The sequence below is a fragment of the Zingiber officinale genome, chromosome 6B, assembly GCF_018446385.1.
Source record: "Zingiber officinale cultivar Zhangliang chromosome 6B, Zo_v1.1, whole genome shotgun sequence".
Classification (NCBI taxonomy): Eukaryota; Viridiplantae; Streptophyta; class Magnoliopsida; order Zingiberales; family Zingiberaceae; genus Zingiber; species Zingiber officinale.
The window spans coordinates 10,229,178-10,252,572 of NC_055996.1; the positions used below are offsets into that span (position 1 = coordinate 10,229,178).

At 45.9% G+C, this 23,395-nt stretch overlaps 1 protein-coding gene across 1 annotated transcript; it reads right to left on the reverse strand.

Moving 5' to 3' along the window:
• Positions 1-12,074: 12,074 nt before the first annotated feature.
• LOC121991934 (hypersensitive-induced response protein 4-like) lies at positions 12,075-23,387 on the reverse strand. Its single transcript, XM_042546018.1, has 5 exons — positions 23,169-23,387; positions 14,458-14,578; positions 14,279-14,370; positions 13,567-13,663; positions 12,075-12,664 (listed from the first exon to the last, which is right to left on the reverse strand). The coding sequence occupies exons 1-5, from the start codon at positions 23,358-23,360 to the stop codon at positions 12,288-12,290; spliced, it is 879 nt and encodes a 292-aa protein (XP_042401952.1). The 5' UTR covers positions 23,361-23,387; the 3' UTR covers positions 12,075-12,287.
• Between the last annotated feature and the right edge of the window lie 8 nt (positions 23,388-23,395).

The window sequence follows — 23,395 nt, forward strand, 5'->3', positions numbered from 1 at the left end:
ATGTTTCTCAACCTATTTAAAAATTTAGGGTGCGTTTGATACGTGTATTTTTCATTTTTATTTTATGAAAAACGCGCGTTTTCTGAAAAATGATGTTTGATTTACATTTTTTGTGCTTGTTTTCTAAAAAAATAGCTAGCGTTTTCTTAAAAAAACAGAAAATGACAAAAAGTCATTTTCTGTTTTCTAGAAAATACACATTTTCTAGAAAATGGAAATGAAAAACGCACGTACCAAATACACCCTTACTGTTTTCAATTTGCATAGTTGAATTCACATTGAGGACATAAGTTCATTAAAGAGATTTTTAAAAATATATTGATGTTGATTTAAATGATTTAGAGTTTTCTAAATCTATTAACTAAAAGTTTTCAAATCAAAATTTATTGATGATGTTGATTAATAAGTGATCTTGTCCAAGCGCTGAGTCGACGGACGCTGGGGACGTGGCACGCTCTACTGCCTCCGACTGGTGGTGTAGCCCTTCGACGAACCTGCAAGGAAGTCGAGCCGGGAGGGGTTTCCCGGCGACGGCCCTCCAACGCTCAAGTCAGGCAACGAGAGAGACAGAGTAACGAGGCTACAGTAGAGATGTCTCTATACCTTCGTCGACGTCTGGGGTCTTTATATAGGACACCGGGGAAGCGCGGACACGTTTCTCGATGCGTGCACGCTTCCCCAAATATATCTTAACAAGCCTGTGTCAGAAAAGTACCTCTGGCGCCATCCCGCAATCGTCCGAGCATATCCCGGATGTGACGGTGGAAGCTTCCACCGTATGATTCTGTGTACGGCTCGGCCGCCAACTCTGCTGCTTGTCGGCGGCAGGTGTCTCGAGGATGATATTATCCCCTGTCTCCTTTGTCCTCTTGCGTTCTTTGTCTGTTCCGGGGCCGAGCGGATCGGCCGCTCGGCAGGCATATTACTTCTACATCGGTCATATGCTCGGATGAGACTGCTCCTGCCTGTGTTGCCTTGTGCACCGGTCGAACGGGCAGCCCGCTCGACCCCTGAAACCTTTTTACCTAGAGCATCGGAAACTCGACCCCTAGTCGGGTTGTCTTTCATTCGGTTCGGAGGATTCACGGCCGGTCGGCCTACGGGGCCCTGTCGGTAGGCCTGCTTCGTCCGGTCGGCCGGTCTCCGGGTTGACTATCTTGACCTTTGACCTCCACGTGTCGTTGACCCCCCGCCGACGAGGGTCCCCCGTCCTTATCACCGGATCACATGCCTCCCCTTCAAGTCTAGTCGAAGGAGGCGGCAAGTCCGACTGACTGGACTATGAATTTGGTCGAGCGACATTCACTTCCTCGCTCCCGAAAGTGTATTTCCGATCGGCTCTAGGAGGCCCCCTCCGCCGATCGGCGAGTTGATGGCTATGCCTTATAGTTTTGATCTCCATTTGTTGTTTGTCGCGCTACTGTTTCGGGGGCGGTCGGCGTTGTCGGGTCTCCTCGGAATTCGTGCCAATCCTCATTAAGCTGCCCACGCGCGAGTAATGGCGCTCATTAAATGTTGTCCAATCGTTGATCGCCACTTGGCATGTCCACCGTCATCGTACGGCGGGGGTGTAAGCCTCGATGGGACATACGTCGGTTCAAATCCGACGGTCCGATGTCCTCGCTTTTTTCGATGACCTAGATCGGACGACTGTGGTGAACCGAGACCGGGGTTTATGAAGCGCCGGCACTGAGCCTCCTTCTATCACTCTTGCCTTTGCGTTTTTGGCGATTCCTCTCGCGACCATCTTCCCAGCGTCTGCTTGCCTTGTGCTCCGACGAATTCTCGGTCTTCTCCTTTGCACTTTGCTCCCAGTAAGCTCTCTCCTATCTCTGCTTTCTTCCGTTTTCTTCTTTCTGGTGGTCTTTGCATTCGTTCACTGTAGTTTCAGTCTCCTCCTTCAACCCTTTCATTTTCCTTTCCTCGGCTCTTCCTTCCTCGCTACTGTTCCGGCGATGGCTAGCACCTCGTAGCCCTCTGATCCTTCTCCTGGCCTATGGTATATGACCATGGTTAGCCGGTTCGACGAAACTGACGCGGGACGCTTCCTTAGCGAATTTGAACTGCCTCCTGACCATAGACTAGTTATAGCCACCTCTTCCGATTGGCCCTCTAATCCGCCGAGCGGCACTGTTTGCTTCTTCCGCGACCAATTTGTGGCCGGTCTGCGCTTCCCTCTACACTCTTTTATCCGAGAAGTTTGTAATTATTTCCGCATCCCGCTTGGCCAACTTGTCCCCAACTCTTTTAGGTTGCTGTGCGGCGTAGTAATCCTCTTCAAGCTGCACGGTATTCCCTTAGTCCCCAAAATTTTCCATTACTTTTACTATCCAAAACAGTCCGAGTGAGGTACTTTTCTTTTCCAGTCGCGGATCGGCCTCATCTTCTTCAATAAGATGCCGACCTCGAACAAGCACTGGAAGGAAAATTATTTTTACCTTCGCTTTCCCGAACTGCCATCCTTTCACACCCAGTGGCAGATCACCGTGCCGAGCCAGCCTAACCTCGGTAAATATAAGAGCCAGCCGGATTATCTTCACGCGGCCAATCTATTAGCCGGTCAGAGGTTCAACATCAACAAGCTACTCCACGAAGGGGTGTTGTATATATTTGGCTTGAGCCCGATCCGAATGAAGCTCCCGAGCAGCATGGGTAAGCACTTCCCTTGTTTTTTTTTTTTCCTTTTGGTCTAACTGATTTATTCTTCTATTATGCAGTTGACATCATGTGGCGTGCCAAGGTTGCCGAATGGCTGAAGTTGAAAGCCGCCGAAATGGAAGCGGTGGTAGCCAAGGAGATGGCCGATCTGGGCATCGCGTCGGTCGGCTCGCATGAAGGTGAAAGCGAAGGCACTCCAATTGAGGCCCGAGCATCTGCCGATCAGGTCGCCGCAACTGGAACGGCAGGGGATGCTATTTCTTTGGCCGATCAGCAGCCTACATCTGAGGACGCGGAGCGGTCGGCAGGTGATTCCCCACTGATAGTACGCAAGCGCCGCCGGACGACCATTGCGCATGCTGAGCCAGTGATTGGGCCAGTCGACGCCCCCTTAGAGACGACTGATCCGCTACCCGCCACGCACGAGGCCATTTCTTTTGATCGGACTCCCTCCCAGCTCGACCAGCCAGCAGCTTCGACTGGAGCGCCACCCGTTAGTTCTGTGCCCCGGGTCCGACTTCGGCTCAAGCTTTCGATCGACGAATCGTCCAGCCGAGCCGTTTCTTCCCAATCGGATCCAAGCGGTCGTCGAGTGATCCAATTCGTCCTCCGTCTTCCCACCGAGGAGTTCCTTTTGGCGACGGATCAGCCCACTGCTCCCGATCATCAAGTTACTATTCGAGGGCCGCTCACCAAGATATGGGAAGATGCGAGGGGTCGGGTCGCCCTGATGACTCCCGGTCAGCTGGACGACAGCCATATGCAGCAAGCCACCGGGGTATGTTTCCTAACACGCTATTATGACGGCTTCACCCGGTTCCTGACATTATCCCATCCGAACGCAGCAATGGGTGGAGAACATTGCGGTCAGCAATCGTCTGGCCGAACTGGAGGAGTTGAAGAAACTCTAAATTTCTGGAGAGGCGCCGGCTGAGGGGCCCTCGTACGCCACGCTCAAGTCCGAGCTGGCCAAAACAAAAAAACTGCTAGCGGCCGAGCAGCACAAGTCTTCGGGCCTGGAAACCAGGGTAGCTGGACTCGAAGTCCAAGTCAAGTCCCATGACCACCAGATCACTGTGGACACCAACAGAAAAAATAGGGTCGTTGCTGATCTGGACGCAATGAAGGTGCAGGTTCGGGTGCTGGAGCAGCGCGTCATGGAATTGACCGACCTGCTATCTGCTGAGAAAGAGAGCCGATCTGCCACTGAAGCTAAACTGCAAGTAGATCTGAAAGATCTTCAGGAAGCTCTCGACACCTCTCGAGTGGCGCTGAAGGAATACCAGGACGGAGAGTCCGACCGCTTCGAAGTGATGAGACGGAACTACCTCCGATCGGACGCCTTTGGTAACAAGTTCAGCGATCGGCTAGTCCTGTCCTTCGAAGAGGCCATCTGGGCGACAGTTGTCTACCTGAAAGCCAAGGGCCATCTCCCTAAGGACACCGCTATTCCTCCTCGAGACCTGGCCGACCTACTGGAAGCCATTCCGGAGCCCATCTTCAAGCCTCTGGAGTGAGGAGCATTTATGATTTTCTTATAGTGTTTTTTGTAATTCTTCCGATTGGCTCTAAGGGCCTGACTTTTAATGGAGGTATCCCGCCTTTTTATTAGCTTACTTTGTCAATACTTATATCCTCCGATCGGATCGTGACCTTTTATTGTTCACGTCTCCCCCTTTTTCTTCTCGTTAATCGTTTTTCGTCTTGCCTTGCTTTCCGAAGGGCTTTTTAACGAAGTATCCTCTATAACGGGGCCGCTCGGCTGGACATCTCCATGTCTTTAAATGGAATTCCCTTTAGGTGTTCGCAAGTACCTTTGGTCACTCGGCCGATCGGCCTTTCGGCTCACAGGCCGACCTTTTTAGCATCCTCTCGCCGATCTACCCGGATGGAAGCATTTTATTATTTTCTTGTCCCTATGGCTAGGGCCCGTCGCTTGCTAGTGTTTATCATCGAGCCGAACCCTGCGTGACTTGTGGCGTCCGCGCAAGACAGTTTTCAGGCCGGGGGGTTTATAGTCGTCGGTTCGACTCTAGGGTTTAACGTCGGAGCTCGACGGTGTTCAAGCCGGGGGTTTATAGTCGCCGGTCCGACTCTTGAGTTTAACGTCGCCGCTCGACGGTTTTCAAGCCGGGGGGGTTTATAGTCGCCGGTCCGACTCTAGAGTTTAACGTCGCCGCTCGACGGTCTTCAAGCCGGGGGGTTTATAGTCGCCGGTCTGACTCTAGAGTTTAACGTCGCCGCTCGACGGTCTTCAAGCCGGGGGGTTTACAGTCGCCGGTTCGACTCTAGAGTTTAACGTCGCCGCTCGACGGTCTTCAAGTCGGGGGGTTTATATTCGCCGGTTCAACTCTAGAGTTTAACGTCGCCGCTCGACGGTCTTCAAGCCGGGGGGTTTACAGTCGCCGGTTCGACTCTAGAGTTTAACGTCGCCGCTCGACGGTCTTCAAGTCGGGGGGTTTATAGTCGCCGGTTCGACTCTAGAGTTTAACGTCGCCGCTCGACGGTCTTCAGGAATGAGCTTTTAGTTCAGGGTCTTCGCCATCGAGCATTGGGCTCGGATAATATACCTCCGGCCGAACAGCACGGGGTCTTCACCATCGAGCGTTTGGCTCGGATAATATACTCCTGGCCGAACGACACGGGGTCTTCGCCATCAAGCATTAGACTCGGATAATATACCTCCGGCCGAACAGCACGGGGTCTTCACCATCGAGCATTGGGCTCGGATAATATACCTCTGGCCGAACGACACGGGGTCTCTGCCACGGCATCATTCTGCTACCCGCTTTGTGCACCCTAATCATGCCTTTGCTTTGTTTTTACAGCTTTCATTCTTGCAACCAAATAATACATCCGAACAAAATATTCAAAGTATATTACACCAGCGCACCTTTCATCCAACCCGATAGGGCTGGAGGTGGTTTGCGCTCCACGGGCTCTTTAGCCTTCGCCCATCCTCATCTTCCAAGTAGTAGGCTCCCGATCAGAGCTTCTCGATGACTTTGAACGGTCCTGCCCAGGGAGCCTCCAACTTGCCCACGTCCCCGACCGGCTTGACTTTCTTCCAGACCAAGTCACCCACCTGGAATGCTCGAGGAACCACGCGACGGTTGTAGTTCTGCTTCATTCTCTGCCTGTAGGCCATCAGCCGGACGGATGCCTTGGCTCGCTCCTCGTCGATTAAGTCCAATTCTAGCTGCCTCCGCTCGGCATTATCTTCGTCGTAGCTCTGGATCCGGGCGGACTCTACGCCGACTTCGACTGGGACGACCGCCTCGCCTCCATACACCATATGGAAAGGTGTTACTCCCGTTCCCTCTTTAGGGGTTGTGCGGATGGCCCATAAGACTCCCGGCAGCTCGTCCACCCAGCTTCCTCCCATGTGGTCGAGCTGAGCCCAAAGAATTCGGAGTATCTCCCGGTTGGCTACTTCGGCTTGACCATTGCTTTGGGGATACGCCACCGACGTGAAGTGCTGCTCAATGTCATACCCCTTGCACCATTCCTCAAGCTGATTTCCGACGAACTGTCGCCCGTTGTCCGACTCGAGCCGACGTGGAATGTTGAACCAACAGATGATGTTTTGCCAGATGAATTTTTTGACCATGTGCTAGGTTATTTTGGCCAATGGCTCAGCCTCCACCCACTTGGAGAAGTAATCTATTGCCACCAATAGAAACTTCCTTTGTCTGGTCGCCATAGGGAAGGGTCCTACGATGTCCATGCCCCACTGGCCGAACAGGCAAGACACGATGGACGCTTTCATTTCCTCCGTCGGCTTATGCGAGAAATTGTGGTATTTCTGACAGGAGAGACACGTTGCGACGGTCTGAGCGGCGTCCTCATGTAGCGTTGGCCAGAAGTATCCGGCCAGCAGGATCTTCCTAGCCAAAGATCAGCCGCCCGGATGACCTCCGCAAGATCCTTGGTGGACCTCCTGGAGAATGTACTCTACGTCTTCTGAGCTGACGCATTTTAGCAACGGTCGGGAGAAAGCCTTTTTGTAAAGTTGATCTCCGATGAGAGTGAACCGGCCGGCCCTCCTCATTAGTAGCTGAGCTTCATCCCGATCGGACGGTGAAGCCCCTGAGCGCAGAAACTCCATGATGGCTGTTCTCCAATCACTTGGGAATGTGATGCCTTCCATCCGGTCTATATGCGCTACCAAGGATACCTGTTCGATTGGTTGCTGGATGACGATCGGCAATATCGATCTCGCGAGCTTGGCTAATTCGTCTGCTGCTTGGTTCTCCGCTCGGGGTATCTTTTGGATCACTACCTCGGTGAAGTCGGTCTTGAGTTTATTAAAGTCCTCTGCGTACAATCTGAGTCTTGCATTGTTTATCTCAAAAGCGCCTGTGAGTTGCTGAGCGGTAAGCTGGGAATCCGAGTGGATCACAACCCGACTGGCTCCAACATGTCGTGCGGCTTGCAATCTGGCTATGAGGGCTTCGTATTCCGCCTCGTTATTGGTTGCCCGATAATCTAGCCGGACGGATAAATGCATCCGCTCTCCCTGAGGCGACAGTAGCATGATCCCAATTCCACTCCTGAGCCGAGTAGACGAGCCGTCCACATATATTTTCCATGTAGCCTCGGGCTCGGGCTTTTGTACTTCGGTCACGAAATCCGCCAAGGACTGCGCTTTGATCGCCGAGCGGGGTTGGTATTGGATGTCGAATTCGCTAAGTTCCGTTGTCCACTTGATGAGCCGTCCGGAAGCTTCAGGGTTCAGGAGTACCCTTGCGAGCGGGCTATTTGTCATCACAATAATGGTGTGTGCCAAGAAGTAAGGGCGCAACCTCCGAGCGACGAGTACCAAGGCGAAAGCCAACTTCTCAAGACCGGTATAGCGAGACTCAACATCTTTTAAGATATGACTTAAAAGTTACACTGGTTGTTCCTCACCGCTCGACCTTACTAATGCTGAGCCCACAGCATGCTCAGTTGAAGATAAATATATGCGGAGCGGCTCACCTTCGGCTGGTTTCGCCAACACGGGTAAGGAATTCAGATAAGTCTTCAATTCCTCGAATGCCCGATCGCACTCCTCGTCCCATTGGAACTTGGTGGCTTTACGGAGAATCTTGAAAAATGGCAAGCTCCGGTTGGCGGTCTTAGAAATGAACCTTGACAGCGCCGTTATCCGACCGGTGAGACGCTTTACCTCTCGGAGATTTCTGGGAGGCGGCATGTCCTACAATGCCTTTATCTTGCTGGGGTTCGCCTCTATACCCTGCTCGGTCACAATGTAGCCCAAAAAGCGCCCGCCTTTTGCCCCGAACAGGCACTTCTGAGGGTTAAGTTTGACGTCATACCTTCTCAACGTTTGGAAGGTCTCCTCCATGTCCGTGTAGAGATCGGCCGCCCGGAAGGACTTGATAAGTATGTCGTTCACGTACACTTCCAAGTTGCGTCCGATCTGCTCCCTGAAGACCTTGTTCATCAGACGCTGGTAGGTGGCTCCCGCGTTCTTCAGCCCGAACGACATTACATTGTAGCAGTAGGTGCTGTTCACCGTGATGAAGCTGACCTTCTCTTGGTCTTCTCGGGCGAGCGACACTTGATGGTAGCCTTGCTATGCATCCAGCATTCATATCAGCTCACATCCGGCCGTGGAGTCCACCAGCTGATCGATCCGGGGAAGGGGGTAGAAGTCTTTCGGGCACGCCTTGTTCAAGTCCCGGAAGTCGATGCAGACTCTCCACTTGTTGCCCGGCTTGGAAACCAGGACCACATTTGCAAGCTAACTCGGGAATTGTACTTCCCTTATGTGGCCGGCCTCCAGAAGCTTCTCTACCTCCGCTCGGATGATTACATTTTGCTCCGCGCTGAAGTCCCTCTTCCTTTGCTTCACCGGACGAGTGTCCGGCCGGACATGAAGTTTATGTTGCGCTACGCTCGGCGAGACCCCAGGCAACTCGTGGGTTGACCAGGCGAAGACGTCGCAGTTTCGCCGCAAGCATTTGATCAACCTCTCCTTCTGCTTCTCCTCCAGATCGGATGCTATGAAGGTGGCGGCCTCCGGTCGGGAAGGGTCAATCTGTACCTCCTCTTTTTCTTCATAAATTAAAGAAGGTGACTTTTCAGTAATAGCATGTACCTCGACCCGCGACACTTTCCGAGCGGACTTGGCTTCGGCTCGGACCATCTCCACGTAGCATCTTCGAGCGGCCAGCTGGTCTCCCCGCACCTCCCCTACTTGATCTTCCACCGGGAATTTGATCTTCTGGCAGAAGGTAGAGACGACCGCCCGGAACTCGTTGAGAGCCGGTCGCCCCAAGATGACGTTGTAGGCAGAGGGAGCATCAACCACGATGAAGGTGGTGGTCCTCGTCCTTCTGAGCGGCTCCTCGCCCAACGATATAGCTAGTCGGACTTGGCCGACCGGCAAGACTTCGTTCCCCGTGAATCCGTAGAGGGGGGTCGTCATAGGCAGTAGTTCGGCTCGGTCAATTTGTAGTTGGTCGAAGGCCTTCTTGAAGATTATGTTGACCGAGCTGTCTGTGTCAATGAAGATGCGGTGAATAGTATAATTGGCTATTACCGCTCGAATGATCAGGGCGTCATCGTGTGGGACTTCAACTCCTTGGAGGTCCCTGGGCCCGAAGCTGATCTCGGGTCTGCTCGCCCTTTCCTGGCTGCAGCCGACCGCGTGGATCCTCAGCTGCCTTACATGTGCCTTTCTGGCTCTATTGGAATCTCCGCCGGTCGGGCCTCCGGCGATGATGTTGATCTCTTCCCGCGATGCGTTGCCCCTATTTTCCTCCTCCCGAGCGGAAGGTTGAGGTCGTTCATTTGACGCTCGGTGGTGGGCTCCGTGCTGCTGACGATGATGCCGCTCAGGGGATCGCCTTTCTATCCTTTGCATGGGGCTCCGTTGTCGATGTTGTCGGTCTGACGAAGGCGATCGGCGGCGATAGCCCCTTCGTGCAGGATGAGCGATTGGGGGTAGGCTCCGACAGTTGCGGGTATTGTGAGTGGTCGACTAATGTAGTGAACAAAACATCGGGGGTCCATATCTTCCCCTTGGGCTTGGGCCGATCAGCCGCAACGTGCTGAACGGCGTGCGACTGAGTGTGCTGATGAGGACGGACGACTTCGGCTTGCGGTCCTCTAGGCGGCTGGTGACTGATGGGTTGCTTCCGCTCGGCGGGAGCTCGTTGGTCGCTCTAGGATTCTTTTCTCCTCGCCGCCTGGGCTTCCTCCACATTGATGTATTCATTGGCTTTATGCAGCATGTGGTCGTAGTCCCGGGACGGCTTCCGGATGAGCGAGCGGAAGAAGTCACCGTCCACGAGCCCTTGCGTGAACGCGTTCACCATTGTTTCCGAGGTGACCGATGGAATGTCCATGGCCACTTGGTTGAAGCGCTGAATGTACGCTCGGAGCGGCTCCCTCGTGCCTTGCTTGATGGCAAACAAGCTGACGCTCGTCTTCTAGTGGCGCCTACTGCTTGCAAAATGATGGAGGAACGCCGTTCGGAATTCCTTGAAACTTGTGATGGAGCCGTCCGGCAGTCTTCGAAACCACCGATGCGCCGATCCCGAAAGCGTGGTGAGGAATACTCGGCATTTCACACCATCTGTGTACTGATGCAGAGTGGCGGTGCTGTCGAATTTACCCAGGTGGTCGTCCGGGTCGGTTGTCCCGTTGTACTCCCCGATCGCAGGGGGCACATAATGCCTTGGCAATGGATCGCGAAGGATGGCATCTGAGAACTGCCGGTTGGTCCGCTCGGGAGATGCATCCGACCGGGGCGCCTTTCCTTTTTTGACATCCCGGATGGGTGCTTCGTCCGATGAAGATCTCTTGTCTTGGTTAGCCTGTGCTACCTCCGAGGGCGTCTGGAACAGAGCCCGATGAAAAGGTATTGGGGCGGGCGGCACCCCCATCTGAGTGCCGGCCGACCCCTTGTTCTGCCCCCATATTGAGAGCTGCTCCTGCCTGTCTTCGAGAGATGCTCGGCCCCCCAGGCCGATGTCGCCTGTTGCGCTGCTCGCTCGGCCTGAGCTTTCTGCTGCTGTTCCACGATTTTCGCTGCTCGCGCTTGGACGAGTGTTTCAAGCTCTTCGGGAGAGAGCGTTACCATAAGTTGACGTCCAGCTTCTTCCATTTCCTCGACTCGGATTCAGGTGCGTTCCCACAAACGGCGCCAATTTGATCCTGTCCGAGCGCTGAGTCGACGGACACTGGTGACGTGGCATGCTCCACTGTCTCCGACTGGTGGTGTAGCCCTCAGACGAACCTGCAACGAAGCCGAGCCGGGAGGGGTTTCCCGGCGACGGCCCTCCGACTCTCAAGTCAGGCAACGAGAGAGGCAGAGTAACGAGGCTACAGTAGAGATGTCTCTATACCTTCGTCGACGTCTGGGGTCTTTATATAGGACCCCGGGGAAGCGCAGGCACGTTTCCCGATGCGTGCACGCTTCCCCAAACATACCTTAACAAACCTGTGTCAGAAAAGTACCTCTGGCGCCATCCCGCAATCGTCCGAGCATATCCCGGATGTGACGGTGGAAGCTTCCACCGTATGATTCTGTGTACGGCTCGGCCGCTAACTCTACTGCTTGTCGGCGGCAGGTGTCTCGAGGATGATGTTATCCCCTGTCTCCTTGGTCCTTTTGTGTTCCTTGTCTGTTCCGGGGCCGAGCGGATCGACCGCTTGGCAGGCGTATTACTTCTGCATCGGTCATATGCTCAGATGAGACTGCTCCTGCCTGTGTTGCCTTGTGCACCGGCTGAACGGACAGCCCGCTCGACCCCTGAAACATTTTTACCTTAGAGCATCGGAAACCCGACCCCTAGTCGAGTTGTCTTTCATTCGGTTCGGAGGATTCACAGCCGGTCGGCCTGCGGGGCCCTGTCGGTAGGCCTGCTTCGTCCGGTCGGCCGGTCTCCGGGTTGACTATCTTGACCTTTGACCTCCACGTGCCATTGACCTCCCGCCAATGAGAGCCCCTCGTTCTTATCACCGGATCAATAAGTATTATAATTAATTTGTAATAAATTTTATTAAACCTTTGCATATATAAAAATTAACTGTTATCAATTTATGTTATTATTCAGATATATTAAATGGACTGGTAGGAATAGATTGTTTTAGGTATAAATTGATTCAGAATTCTCTTTATTAGTTACTTTTGTCTAAAATATTGATAGATCTACAAAATTTTAAATTATTTTAAAACTAAAATTAATATACTTATGCAAGTCTCTTAAAAAAAAATAACACATATTATGCTAATAAATCTACTTTACTTCCCCTTTCATTAATAAATCTTCCCTCACTCCATCCAAACAGAGGGTTAGGATCCATTTTAAATTTAATGGACAATTTAGAAAAGCCATTAAACATTTAAAGAAAAATTTAAAAATTATTCTAAATATGTCTTTTAATGTTTGCCCAAAATATAACTCTTGCTACAACTCACTCAAAACAAAATAGATCGTGCACAATTTTACATGATGACAACTGCCATGCTTATTAAACCTTAAGTTTCAAACCCCAAATAGACCCTTTCAACTATGTTCAACAGTCGAACTCAGAGCAAAAGAAAAGAGTAACATTTTGGTTTCGAGTTAGTAGTTATTACAGGAGATCCTTCGTTGAATACCAGAGACACATTAGAGATTGTTCGTCTGCGAACTGCCTGCTGCTGCCTCCAGCACTCCGTTGCGGATCTGATCTGAGATATCTTTCACATGACCGGGCCCATGGGGTATGAAGATGGTCGTATTGTTCGATGAGTTTCCGAGTTCTTTGATGGTGTCAAAGTACTGTGTGACCATTATCAGATCCATCACCTCTTTAGCAGTGGTGCCGGATACCGTATGGGAGAAATTCAGGATGTTCTCTCTCAGGCCATCAGTGATCGCCTGGCGCTGCTTTGCCACCCCAACGCCTGCGAGGTATTTGGCCTCTGCCTCAGCTTCGGCTTTCTTCACCATGAGGACCTTTTCAGCTTCGCCTTTGTAGACACTAGCAAGTTGCATCCTCTGTGCTGCAGTTTTCAACGGCTGAGTTAGATAAAGAAGGAAAACAAGAATGTAAACAACTCCTGTCACCTAAACAATAGAGTAATGATAATGAACAAATGCCCAAATTCCTTCGAGTAATCCTAAACTTCTCGAGGGCATCAAAGCTCACTCTACAACTGAAGCAAAATTCTATGTTTACTTACTCGGTTTTGGACAATCTTCTGCTCAACTTACTACTAATCAAATCGTGTGCATATAAAAGACGATACTAACGATTCTTGTTAACAGTGCAACAACAAATTTATTATATACACGAAAACAAAAAATTGAGGTTAGATCAGATATTCATTCACCATATGCTGAGGCAAATATAAACTCAGGAAAGTTTGAGAATTTAACTAACATGTTGACGTTGCCTGTGTAACCACAAGAGAACAAATGATCTTTTAAGTCAAATAAAAGTATGCAAGTCAAATTTTCTAAAGGTGATTTATAGTTTTTTATCTGGGTGCACTATTTTCCAAAATTGACCTAGACTACTTTCTTTTTCAATAATTACCAAGTTTGCCTTCAAGTGCAAGCAGTGTAATTGTAACTGCCACTCTCGAATAGCAATATACTTGGAGTGTAATTTCTTGCATGTAGGGTAGTTTGGCATTTTCAGATTGAGAGCATCGTGATAGTTTCTGAAAAGTAGTAAAATGTTTATGGGAGTTTGCAGAATTGGGGAGATCTCTAGTTAATTGGCAGTAAGAAGCAATTCTGAAAATTCTATGTATAATGTAGAAAGAGATTATCTAAAAAGTACTTAAAGATGGTTTCACTAAAAGTATCAAAAATATTTAGAACAATCCACAAGCTACAATTACATATCCTCCCATATTTATTTCCACGAATGCATAAGAAAATTCTAATGGATTAGTACCTGCATTTATTTCATTCATAGCCCTTCGCACAGAAGAATCTGGTATAATATCAACCATAAGAATCTGCTCAATGTTAAATCCATAGCTTCCCATTACCTGACCAGAGGACATAATTGTTAATTTGAGAGTATAACATTATAAGTAGTAAGATCACTGGTAGTACGCTGTTCCAGAAGACAAAATTACCAACCAAATAGTTTAAAAACTTAAGGACGAGCATAGAAGAGTGGAAGACAATTCTCATGAAAATGAAGTATCCAATGTAAAGTGGTATCTTCAAATCAAGTTCTTAAAAGGTTTCATGTTGATAGTGCAAGCATATCGAATAATTTTTGATGCGGATATTTGGTCAAAATGCAAAAACAAATAAAAGAAGAGGAAATTTTTTTTCACTAGTTTCAGAAATGACATTACTGAAGTAAGTACCAGCAAGTTGTTTATCACTTGGAATGAGAATAGAAGAAAGGAAATGTAAGATAAAAAACAACTTGTACTATAATCACTAATACATAAGGCAGATAGAAAGAAGTTTACATAGTCCAATAAACACCAATAAAAGCATAAAATGGATAAAAGAAAAAAAACAAACACTTCATGACGAAATCAGAGCTCCTAAAGGAAAATTGTTATGCAAGACGAGAATAAACATAGAACATCATGTTAAAGGGCAAACCACATGATCACACATGTGAAGGAAAGTAGAAGTCTTACCTTTTCTAGCTCCTCAAGGACTGCTTTTGCCACATCACCTTTTTGCTCGAAGAGTTCATCAAGAGTCATTCTAGGAACATGTGCTCGGACCACTATGGTTTTAAACAGAAAAGACATGACATGTAAAAAACAAGAAAGTACGCAACCTTAAATCTATATAATTAAGAGACTTGAATCACCATCAAAAACATAAGCTTGGATCTGCTCTTCTGGATTTTGTAACTCGTAGAAAGCATCATCAGCATTTTCTTTAACAATGCGATACTGAATTGAACAAACTAATTGTACAAACACATTATCCTGTTGAAAAATATAGTGAGTTAGCAATTCAAGAAATCTAACTCAAGAACCTTATGAATAAATCATATACAAATAACAATGAGAAAATAAAATTTTAAGATGAGAGAATAGGCTCGCTTTGAATTTATATTCGGCATATATCTTTTAATAAATATCGCTTTTTTTACTATTATTTTCTTCCTCAACTTGACTGTTGGAAGGAGGAAATAGCCAGTTTCTTATGAAAAGGCCAACATACTCAAGAGGAAAATCATTATATGCTCCAGATATTGTGCAAGACTACCAGCATAAGGGAAACAAGAACAGGAAGGTTAGAGAATTAATGGGGAGGCAAGAGGAAACAATTTATATGAGGTATCAAGTGTAGTCAAAAGACTTGCTCTAAGAATTTTGGATAAGTGACGCCCTATTTGAGTTCCCTTGTTCAGTTGTGTACCAATAAAAAAAGGTTTATGAGCTTAGATGTGTTAAGTTACTATTATCTTGAGTTTAAGATGTAGGATTAAGTCCACATGAGTGGACTAGATCCAATTGAATCCACATGGGTAGACTTAATCTCCATAAGGTTGGGCTCACACTTGATTAATACATAAATAATCAATTGCCAATAAAGTAACTAAACCCAATTAAGTGATCTAATTGCTTCATGCATATAAAGAGGGTTTGGATTAAATGGATGTGGATTTAATGTGTAGATCCAATAACCCGGTTCATTAACATTGATGGGCTATTAATGATGGATGGACTTTTATGGTGGATAGTCCCCATAGGTTGGGCCAAGTATAAAAGGGAAGAGATAGGGTTCATTAGGGCATGCTGAACCTAGCTCTTCCTCTTCTGGCTTCTTCTTCCCCATTTGAGAAGGAACGTGCTTGTCGGCTTAATCCTGTGGAAGACATCCGCTGCGCTTGCGGGATACTACGGTGACAAGTAAGAAGCATTAACCTTTGCGATGGATTCAGGTCAGTCGTTTAAAGAGTTGTTGCTTCATTTTCTTATACTTTAGAACTGACGATAGCTAGATACTTGGGAAGAAATACATCCTTTAGGTTGTTCATAATGTATTGCAAGACTAACAATTGATATCAGAGCTTAGGGATTGCTTATTATCAGTTTTAAGGCGTAAGGATTGGTTTTCAATGTTTATTTTGCACAAATACATCAATTTCTGCATTTGATTCCATGTGGATGAGCGAAATTGATGTATATTCGCTGAATGTAGCATGGATAGATTAGGATTTAACCCTTGAATCGAGTTTTTCACATTATTCGCGAAGAATGAGATTGGCGACGCGATTTTAGGGAAGAAAATCGCGTTTCAGAAATGGACGTCTTCTGATATCAATCGATTAGGAAGGTTCCCAATCGATTGGGAGTCGCGAATTCGCGAACAAAAGCAACCCGAATCGATCGCTTGATCGATTGGTGCTTACCAATCGATTGGCGTAAGGTTGGATCGATTGGGATGCTCAAGTTCGCGAACATAACAACTCTGAATCGATCGGTTAATTGATTGGTCTTCACCAATCGATTGGCATGAGGAATCAATCGATTCGGACTGCAGTTCGTGACAAGAATCCTTCTGGATCGATCGACTGATCGATCGGGGTCACCAATCGATCAGCCAATCGATTGAAGTTCGAAAGAATGGAACAGAAAGCTCCTACATCGATCGGCTGATCGATTGGGGTTACCAATCGATCGGCTAATCGATTGAAATTGGGAGAAGCCAACAGAGAGCTTTTGGATCGATTGGGATTCACCAATCGATCAGTCAATCGATTGGAGTTCGCTGGGTTATCCACAGAAGGTTTCTGAATCGATCGGCTAATCGATTGGCGTTGGTCAATCGATCAGCTGATCGATAGGGGTGGATGAACAAGCTAACAGAATCTTTCTGGATCGGTCAGTGGATCGATTCATGTATGTTCAATCTATTGGTCAATCGATTGTCATAGTGTGAATCGATTCACATCCATTCTTGATCGATTAAAAGGGTGTTAATCAATTGATATCTAATACCAATCGATTGATAGTTTTCAGCAATTTCTTCCTGGATTCTTTTTCGCTCTTGCTACCTAGTCGAATCAATACTATCGCCAAAGCGAGAACTATTGAGGAGGCTAAGAGTATTAGTGTAGAGGGATGTATGTCCATGCTAATGGTGATTGGCCCAAAGGAAAATCATTCTTATGCCGGATATATATTTAAGGAAGCTCACAAATGAAGTTAAACTTCTTGATCATGCGCATGATGTGTCGGCCAAAAGGAAGGGGTGCTAGCTGATTGGAAGTATTGTGAGTGGCTAGAAAACATAAGCTAAATAAAGAAGCTCATGAATAAAGTATCATGCGCATGATGCGTCGGCCCAAAGGAAGGCGAGTTATGTGGCAGATGAAGGTGATCATGAGTTATTTAGAGAGTACCAATAGCAAGTTATAATTTAGTCCAAAGACTTAATGTAATGTTGCACTAGATATCTCTATGTATGCCCATACAGATGCATGTTTTATTTGTTGCTTTTGTTATTGCACTAGATACATGCCTTGTTTATTAAATTGAGCTATGTTCTTTGCATTTGCTTATGTAGTGTTCTCAATGTCTGCTAATCTAAACAACATTTCCGTGCTTACAGGCATAAATTTTGGACCATGAAAAGAGCATATTACGATTTTATTGGGTTGCATGGATCTGGACTATGCCTTTAGGAATGATCGTCCTGCACCTTTGACTAATGATTCAACTGCGGATCAAAAGGTGAACTTTGACAAGTGGGAGCGATCTAATCGCATGAGTCTAATGATCATGAGAATGTCAATTCCGGAATCACTAAGGGGTTCGATAACTGAGAAGAAAGATGCTAAAACCTTCCTTAAAGAATTAGCGGACCGATTCGCCTCAAACGAAAAGGTAGAGACTACTACACTTCTCACGAAGTTAGTGTCCATGCGGTACACAAGGAAGGGTAACATTAGAGAGTACATCATGGAGATGTCTAACTTGGTTATAAGGCTTAAGACATTAAAGTTAGATATGTCTGAAAGTGTCTTTGTGAACCTCATCTTAATCTCTCTGCTTACACAGTTCACTCCTTTCAAGATTAGCTATAATACTCAAAAGAAGAAATGGATACTAAATGAGCTCATAGCTCAGTGTGTACAAGAAGAAGAAAGATTAAGGGGTGACACATCTCAAAGTGCTCACTATGCATCCTCATCTCAGTATTCGAACAAGAAAAGGAAGAAGGGTAATGGTAAGGGTAAACAACTTGTAGTGACTGGGGCTTCAGGGCATAAGGTGCAAAAGCAACAAGATCCGGACCCAACTTGTTTCTTTTGTAAAAAGAAAGGTCATCTGAAGAAGGATTGCCCTAGATACGCCAACTAGCGTGCCAAGAAAGGTATACTTCTCAACTTTGTTAGTTCAGAAGTTAACCTAGCTACAGTATCTAATAACACTTGGTGGATAGATATTGGTGCAACTACTCACATAAGTGTAACTATGCAGAGTTGCCTCACGAGCCGAATGTCAATTGATGCTGAAAGATTCATCTATACCGGAACGGACAAGAAGGCCAAAGTAGAGGCAATATGTGTCTTTAGAGTTTGTTTGGGGAACAATGTACTTTTAAATTTGAAAAATACATTTGTAGTACCGTCTTTTAAACGGAACTTAACTTCTATTTAATGTTTGGACAACTCCGGATACACTTGTTCATTTGGAAATGGAAAGTTTAGTATTTTTCGAAATTCTATTTTGTGTGATACTGGTTCCTTGATTGACAAGCTATATAGATTGGACACTGAAACTCATACGGATAATCTTGTGACGTATAGTATAGGTGTGAAGCGTGATGTGACAAATGAGAATTCATCCATGTTATGGCATAGGCGTTTAGGGCATATCTCTAAACAACGCCTAGAAAGGTTAATGTCACTAGGAATTCTCAATTCTCTTGATATGTCAGATTTTGAAATCTGCATAGAGTGTATCAAGGGGAAAACAACTAACAAAAGTAATAAGGACTCAATGCGGAGTAATGGAGCCTTAGAGCTTATACATACGGATATGGACCATTCCGTAAGGCTTCTTGGAATGGTCAATCATACTTTATAAGCTTTATTGATGATTATTCTCGATATGGATACTTGTATCTTATTCATGAGAAGTCACAATCCCTGGACATCAAAACCTTCAAAGCTGAAGTTGAAAATCAACTTGGTAAGAAGATTAAGGCCGTAAGATCAAACCGTGGTGGTGAATACTATGGTAGGTCCGACGGATCAGGTGAACAACGTCCTGGGTCTTTTGCGGATTACCTTGCTGAGTGCGGTATCGTGGCGCAATACACTATGCCTGGGACACCTCAGCAGAATGGTGTAGCAGAGCGACGAAACCGAACCCTCAAGGACATGGTGAGAAGTATGATTGCATTTTCCTCTCTACCGGAGTCCTTTTGGGGTGAAACACTCAAGATTGCGGTTTACCTACTTAACAGAGTTCCTAGTAAGGCAGTAACAAAAACCCCATACGAGTTGTGAATAGGTAGAGTGCCTAGTCTTAGGCATCTACATGTCTGGGGTTATCCAGTTGAAGCTAGGCCCTATAGGCCTAACGAAAGAAAATTGGACTCAAGAACTATTAGTTGCTATTTTGTAGGATACTCTGAAAACTCAAGAGGTTTCAAGTTCTACAACCCATTGAGTAGATCCTTTTTCGAGACGGGTAATGCTAAATTCATTGAGGATGGTGGGAGTGATAAAGCTAGGGAAATATCATTTGAGGAGAACATTAGTGATCCTAATATGGTACCTACTGGTGCGTAATTGAAGCTACACAATCGGAAGGAGTAGTTAGCCATGACATTCCCATGTCACCTCCAATTCACTTGGAAGGTGCATCATCTCAAATAGAGGTATTCCCTCCTATAATTGAGAATGACTTCCAACCACCTCAAGATCAAGTGCCACTAAGAACATCCATTAGAGAGAGGAGATCCACGATGTCTCGTGATTATGTTTATCTCCAAGAGCATGAATTTGACATTGGGTTGAAAGATGATCCCATATCATTCCAAGAAGTCAAACAATGCTCTCATCCGGAAAAATGGATCAATGCCATGAAGGAAGAGATGAAGTCTATGGCGGACAACGACGTTTGGGAACTTGTAGAATTGCCCGAAGGTGTGAAACCTGTTGGTTGTAAATGGATATTTAAAACCAAACGAGATTCACATGGCAATGTCGAAAAGTATAAGGCACGCCTAGTTGCCAAGGGATTTACTCAAAAGGAGGACATCGATTACAAGGAGACTTCATTTATGGTTTAAAGTAGGCATCTCGTCACTTGTACCGGAAGTTTGATTAAGTGGTTTCTTCATATGGTTTCAAGGAGAATCCAGTTGATCAATGTTTGTATATCAAGTTCAGTGGGAGCAAGTTTATAATACTTGTTCTTTACGTGGATGATTTATTGCTTGCAAGCAATGATATGAGTCTGCTGCTAGAAACTAAGTCATTTTTATCCGGTAAATTTGAAATGAAGGATCTTGGTGAAGCATCTTTTGTCTTAGGCATACAGATTGTTCGTAATCGTTCAAGGTACACACTTGGACTATCACAAAAGGCCTATATAGAAAAGGTACTCATTTAGTATGGTATGCAGAGTTGTGCTCCTGGCGATACTCCGGTGGCAAAGGGTGATAGACTTAGCTTACAACAATGTCCACATAATGAACTTGAGATAAAGGAAATACAGCAATTCCCCTATGCATCAGCAGTAGAGAGTTTGATGTATGCTCAGGTATGTACGCGTCCGGATTTTGCGTACATTGTGGGGATGTTGGGTAGATATTTGAGTAACCCTGGACCAACGCATTGGAAAGTCGTAAAGAGGGTTATGCGGTATCTGCAAAGAACGAAGAATTGCATGTTCACTTATCAGAGATCGAGTCATCTGGAGATCATTGGATATTCAGACTCCGATTTTGTTGGATGCTTGGATAACAGGAGGTCCACTTCAGGTTATATCTTCATGTTGGCGGAAGAGACTATATCATGAAAAAGCGTCAAACAGATGCTAATAGCCACTTCCACTATGGAGGCAAAGTTCATAGCCTGCTATGAAGCTTCCAACCACGGGATATGGATGCGGAACCTTATCACAGGGTTACAGATCATTGGGGGCATTGACAAGCCATTAAGGATCAACTGTGATAACAAAACGACAGAATTATATTCCAAGAACAACCGCAGTTCGTCGAAGTCTAAACACATCGACATAAAATTTTTGGCGGTTAAAGAAAGAGTTCAGAGTGGTCACATAATGATAGAGCATATAAGGATAGATTCCATGTTAGCGGATCCACTCACCAAGGGTTTGCCACCCAAGGTGTTTCATCAGCATGTACTAAATATGGGGGTTCTTCCTTTCGATGAAGTATCCATTGTGTAGGAATCTATATTTTGTGTGATGCTCTATGTTCATGAACATATATTTTTGGCTCATTGTATATACTGTAGTTTTTCTTATATGTGTGCATGATTTTGTGAATGCCATATTTACTATTGCAATTTTTGCATTTGGTTATTGTAAATATGATATGAACTCCTCTTGGAGTCATAAAGTCGAATTATGATTTACCACTGTAGTTTAGCATCAGGTTTTGGTAAATATGATTTGGACCCGTTTGGGTCATAAAGAGGACTTATTGAGAATGGACACTTGTAGATCATATTTCGTGTCATTCTTGTACTGCACATCCACATTTAATCTATGTTGTTAATAATATTAGTACTGTGATTACTATTAGGTCTTGTTACAGTTATAGTGGCTATGACTTCTTTAGTCCTGTACTAATTGATTTAATGGACCAGATTGTTTAAAGGGGTATTTAACTCATAAAGTTTGACATGTTGAGCTCAACTTAGGGGTTATGTAGTGTATAAGGAATCAAGTATAGCCCAAGCGAGAGATTGTAGGATTAAGTCCACATGAGTGGACTAGATCCAATTGAGTCCACATGGGTGGACTTAATCTCCATAAGGTTGGGCTCACACTTGATTAATACATACATAACCAATTGTCAATAAAGTAACTAAACCCAATTAAGTGATCTAATTGCTTCATGCATATAAAGGGGGTTTGGATTAAATGGAAGTGGATTTAATGTGTAGATTCAATAACCCGGTTCATTAACATTGATGGGCTGTTAATGATGGATGGGCTTTTATGGTGGATAGTCCCCATAGGTTGGACCAAGTATAAAAGGGAAGAGATAGGATTCATTAGGGCATGCTGAACCTAGTTCTTCCTCTTCTGGCTTCTTCTTCCCCATTTGAGAAGGAACGTGCTTGTCGGCTTAATCCTGTGGAAGACATCCGCTGCGCTCGCGGGATACTACGGCGATAAGTAAGAAGCACTAACCTTTGCGATGGATTTAGGTCAATCGTTTAAAGAGTTGTTGCTTCATTTTCTTATACTTTAGAACTGATGATAACTAGATACTTGAGAAGAAATACATCCTTTAGGTTGTTGTATTGCAAGACTAACATAAGAATTTTGGGTTGAGCCTCACAACTCACAAGTTAATGAATTATTCATCTAGGCACGTCGTGACAATTGGTATTAAAGCAGCAGGCGCAGGATGAGATGTCAGAAGGGCTATCTATGTAACAGTGTAGTCATTGTTTGGCCTTCCATGCTGCTACTAACAATGATTTGGGGTTATTAGTTGAACTTTCATTCTTGAACGACTAATAAAAAGCAAGAGAGAATGTGATACCTTAGTTTAATCTCACTCACATGGTGAGTTGTGAACTAAAAGAGGTTTTATAAGTTTAAGCAACTGAGATCATTAGTTAGACCTAACAAGTTAATGGATCAATTCTCACATCTAATTAGAGGATCTATGAAGTGTAACATTAAATTAAGACCATACTAATTGTATCCTTTCTAAAAATTGATTAAAATCAACATCAATGCTCCCTTTCATTCTCTTTAAATAAATTGTTGTCCTTGGAGCTGAAGAAATCAAAGTATTCATGCGAAAGTTATGAAAAAAAATTAAGAGGACTATACTTCTCGATGAAAAATGATCCCTCTTTATTTGCATGTAACTCAGTTTGGTATAGCATGAAATTGGCTTCTTCATCAGATGCGTAGTCATATAGCATCAAATGACGAGAAAACAATACCATCCCTGTAACTTGGCCCTAGCAAAGAAAATGATTCAACTTCCGGTGGCATTTGAAACAACCTCAATATGGTATCGATCCCTTCGTATGAACATGCCAATACAACATCTGCCTCTGTTCTTCCCTCAGAACAAGATTTCGCGCATTAAAGATAAAATCACTACCGAGAATTGACAGATTAAAGGGAATTAGGTGATGGAGAGACATGAGGATTTTTCTGATCATCAATAACTCTTATTTCGATCCAATCACGCTATAAATAACTCGTGATTGATTAGCATTTAGACCGAACCTATATTCCATATAAATTTAAACAGCGGAGATGGGGATCCTTAATTAACAAAGGGATAGATTGCAATTGAAAGGGAAAAATTAAGGGATTTAGGATGTCGGACCTTGGTCTTGGTCTCGACGCGCACATCCAGGGAGGAGACGCGGGTGGATAGGGTGCCGGCGAGGAACTCTCCGGCGAAGGGGTTGAAGAAGTGGAGGCCGGGGCCAGAGATGCGGAGGAATTTCCCCCACTGCTCCACGATCCCGACGCTCGCCTGGTCAATACAAGCGCAGAACAAGAACGAAGCAGTCATCGTCCTTCTTCCCCTTCCTCTCCGTTGAAACGTAC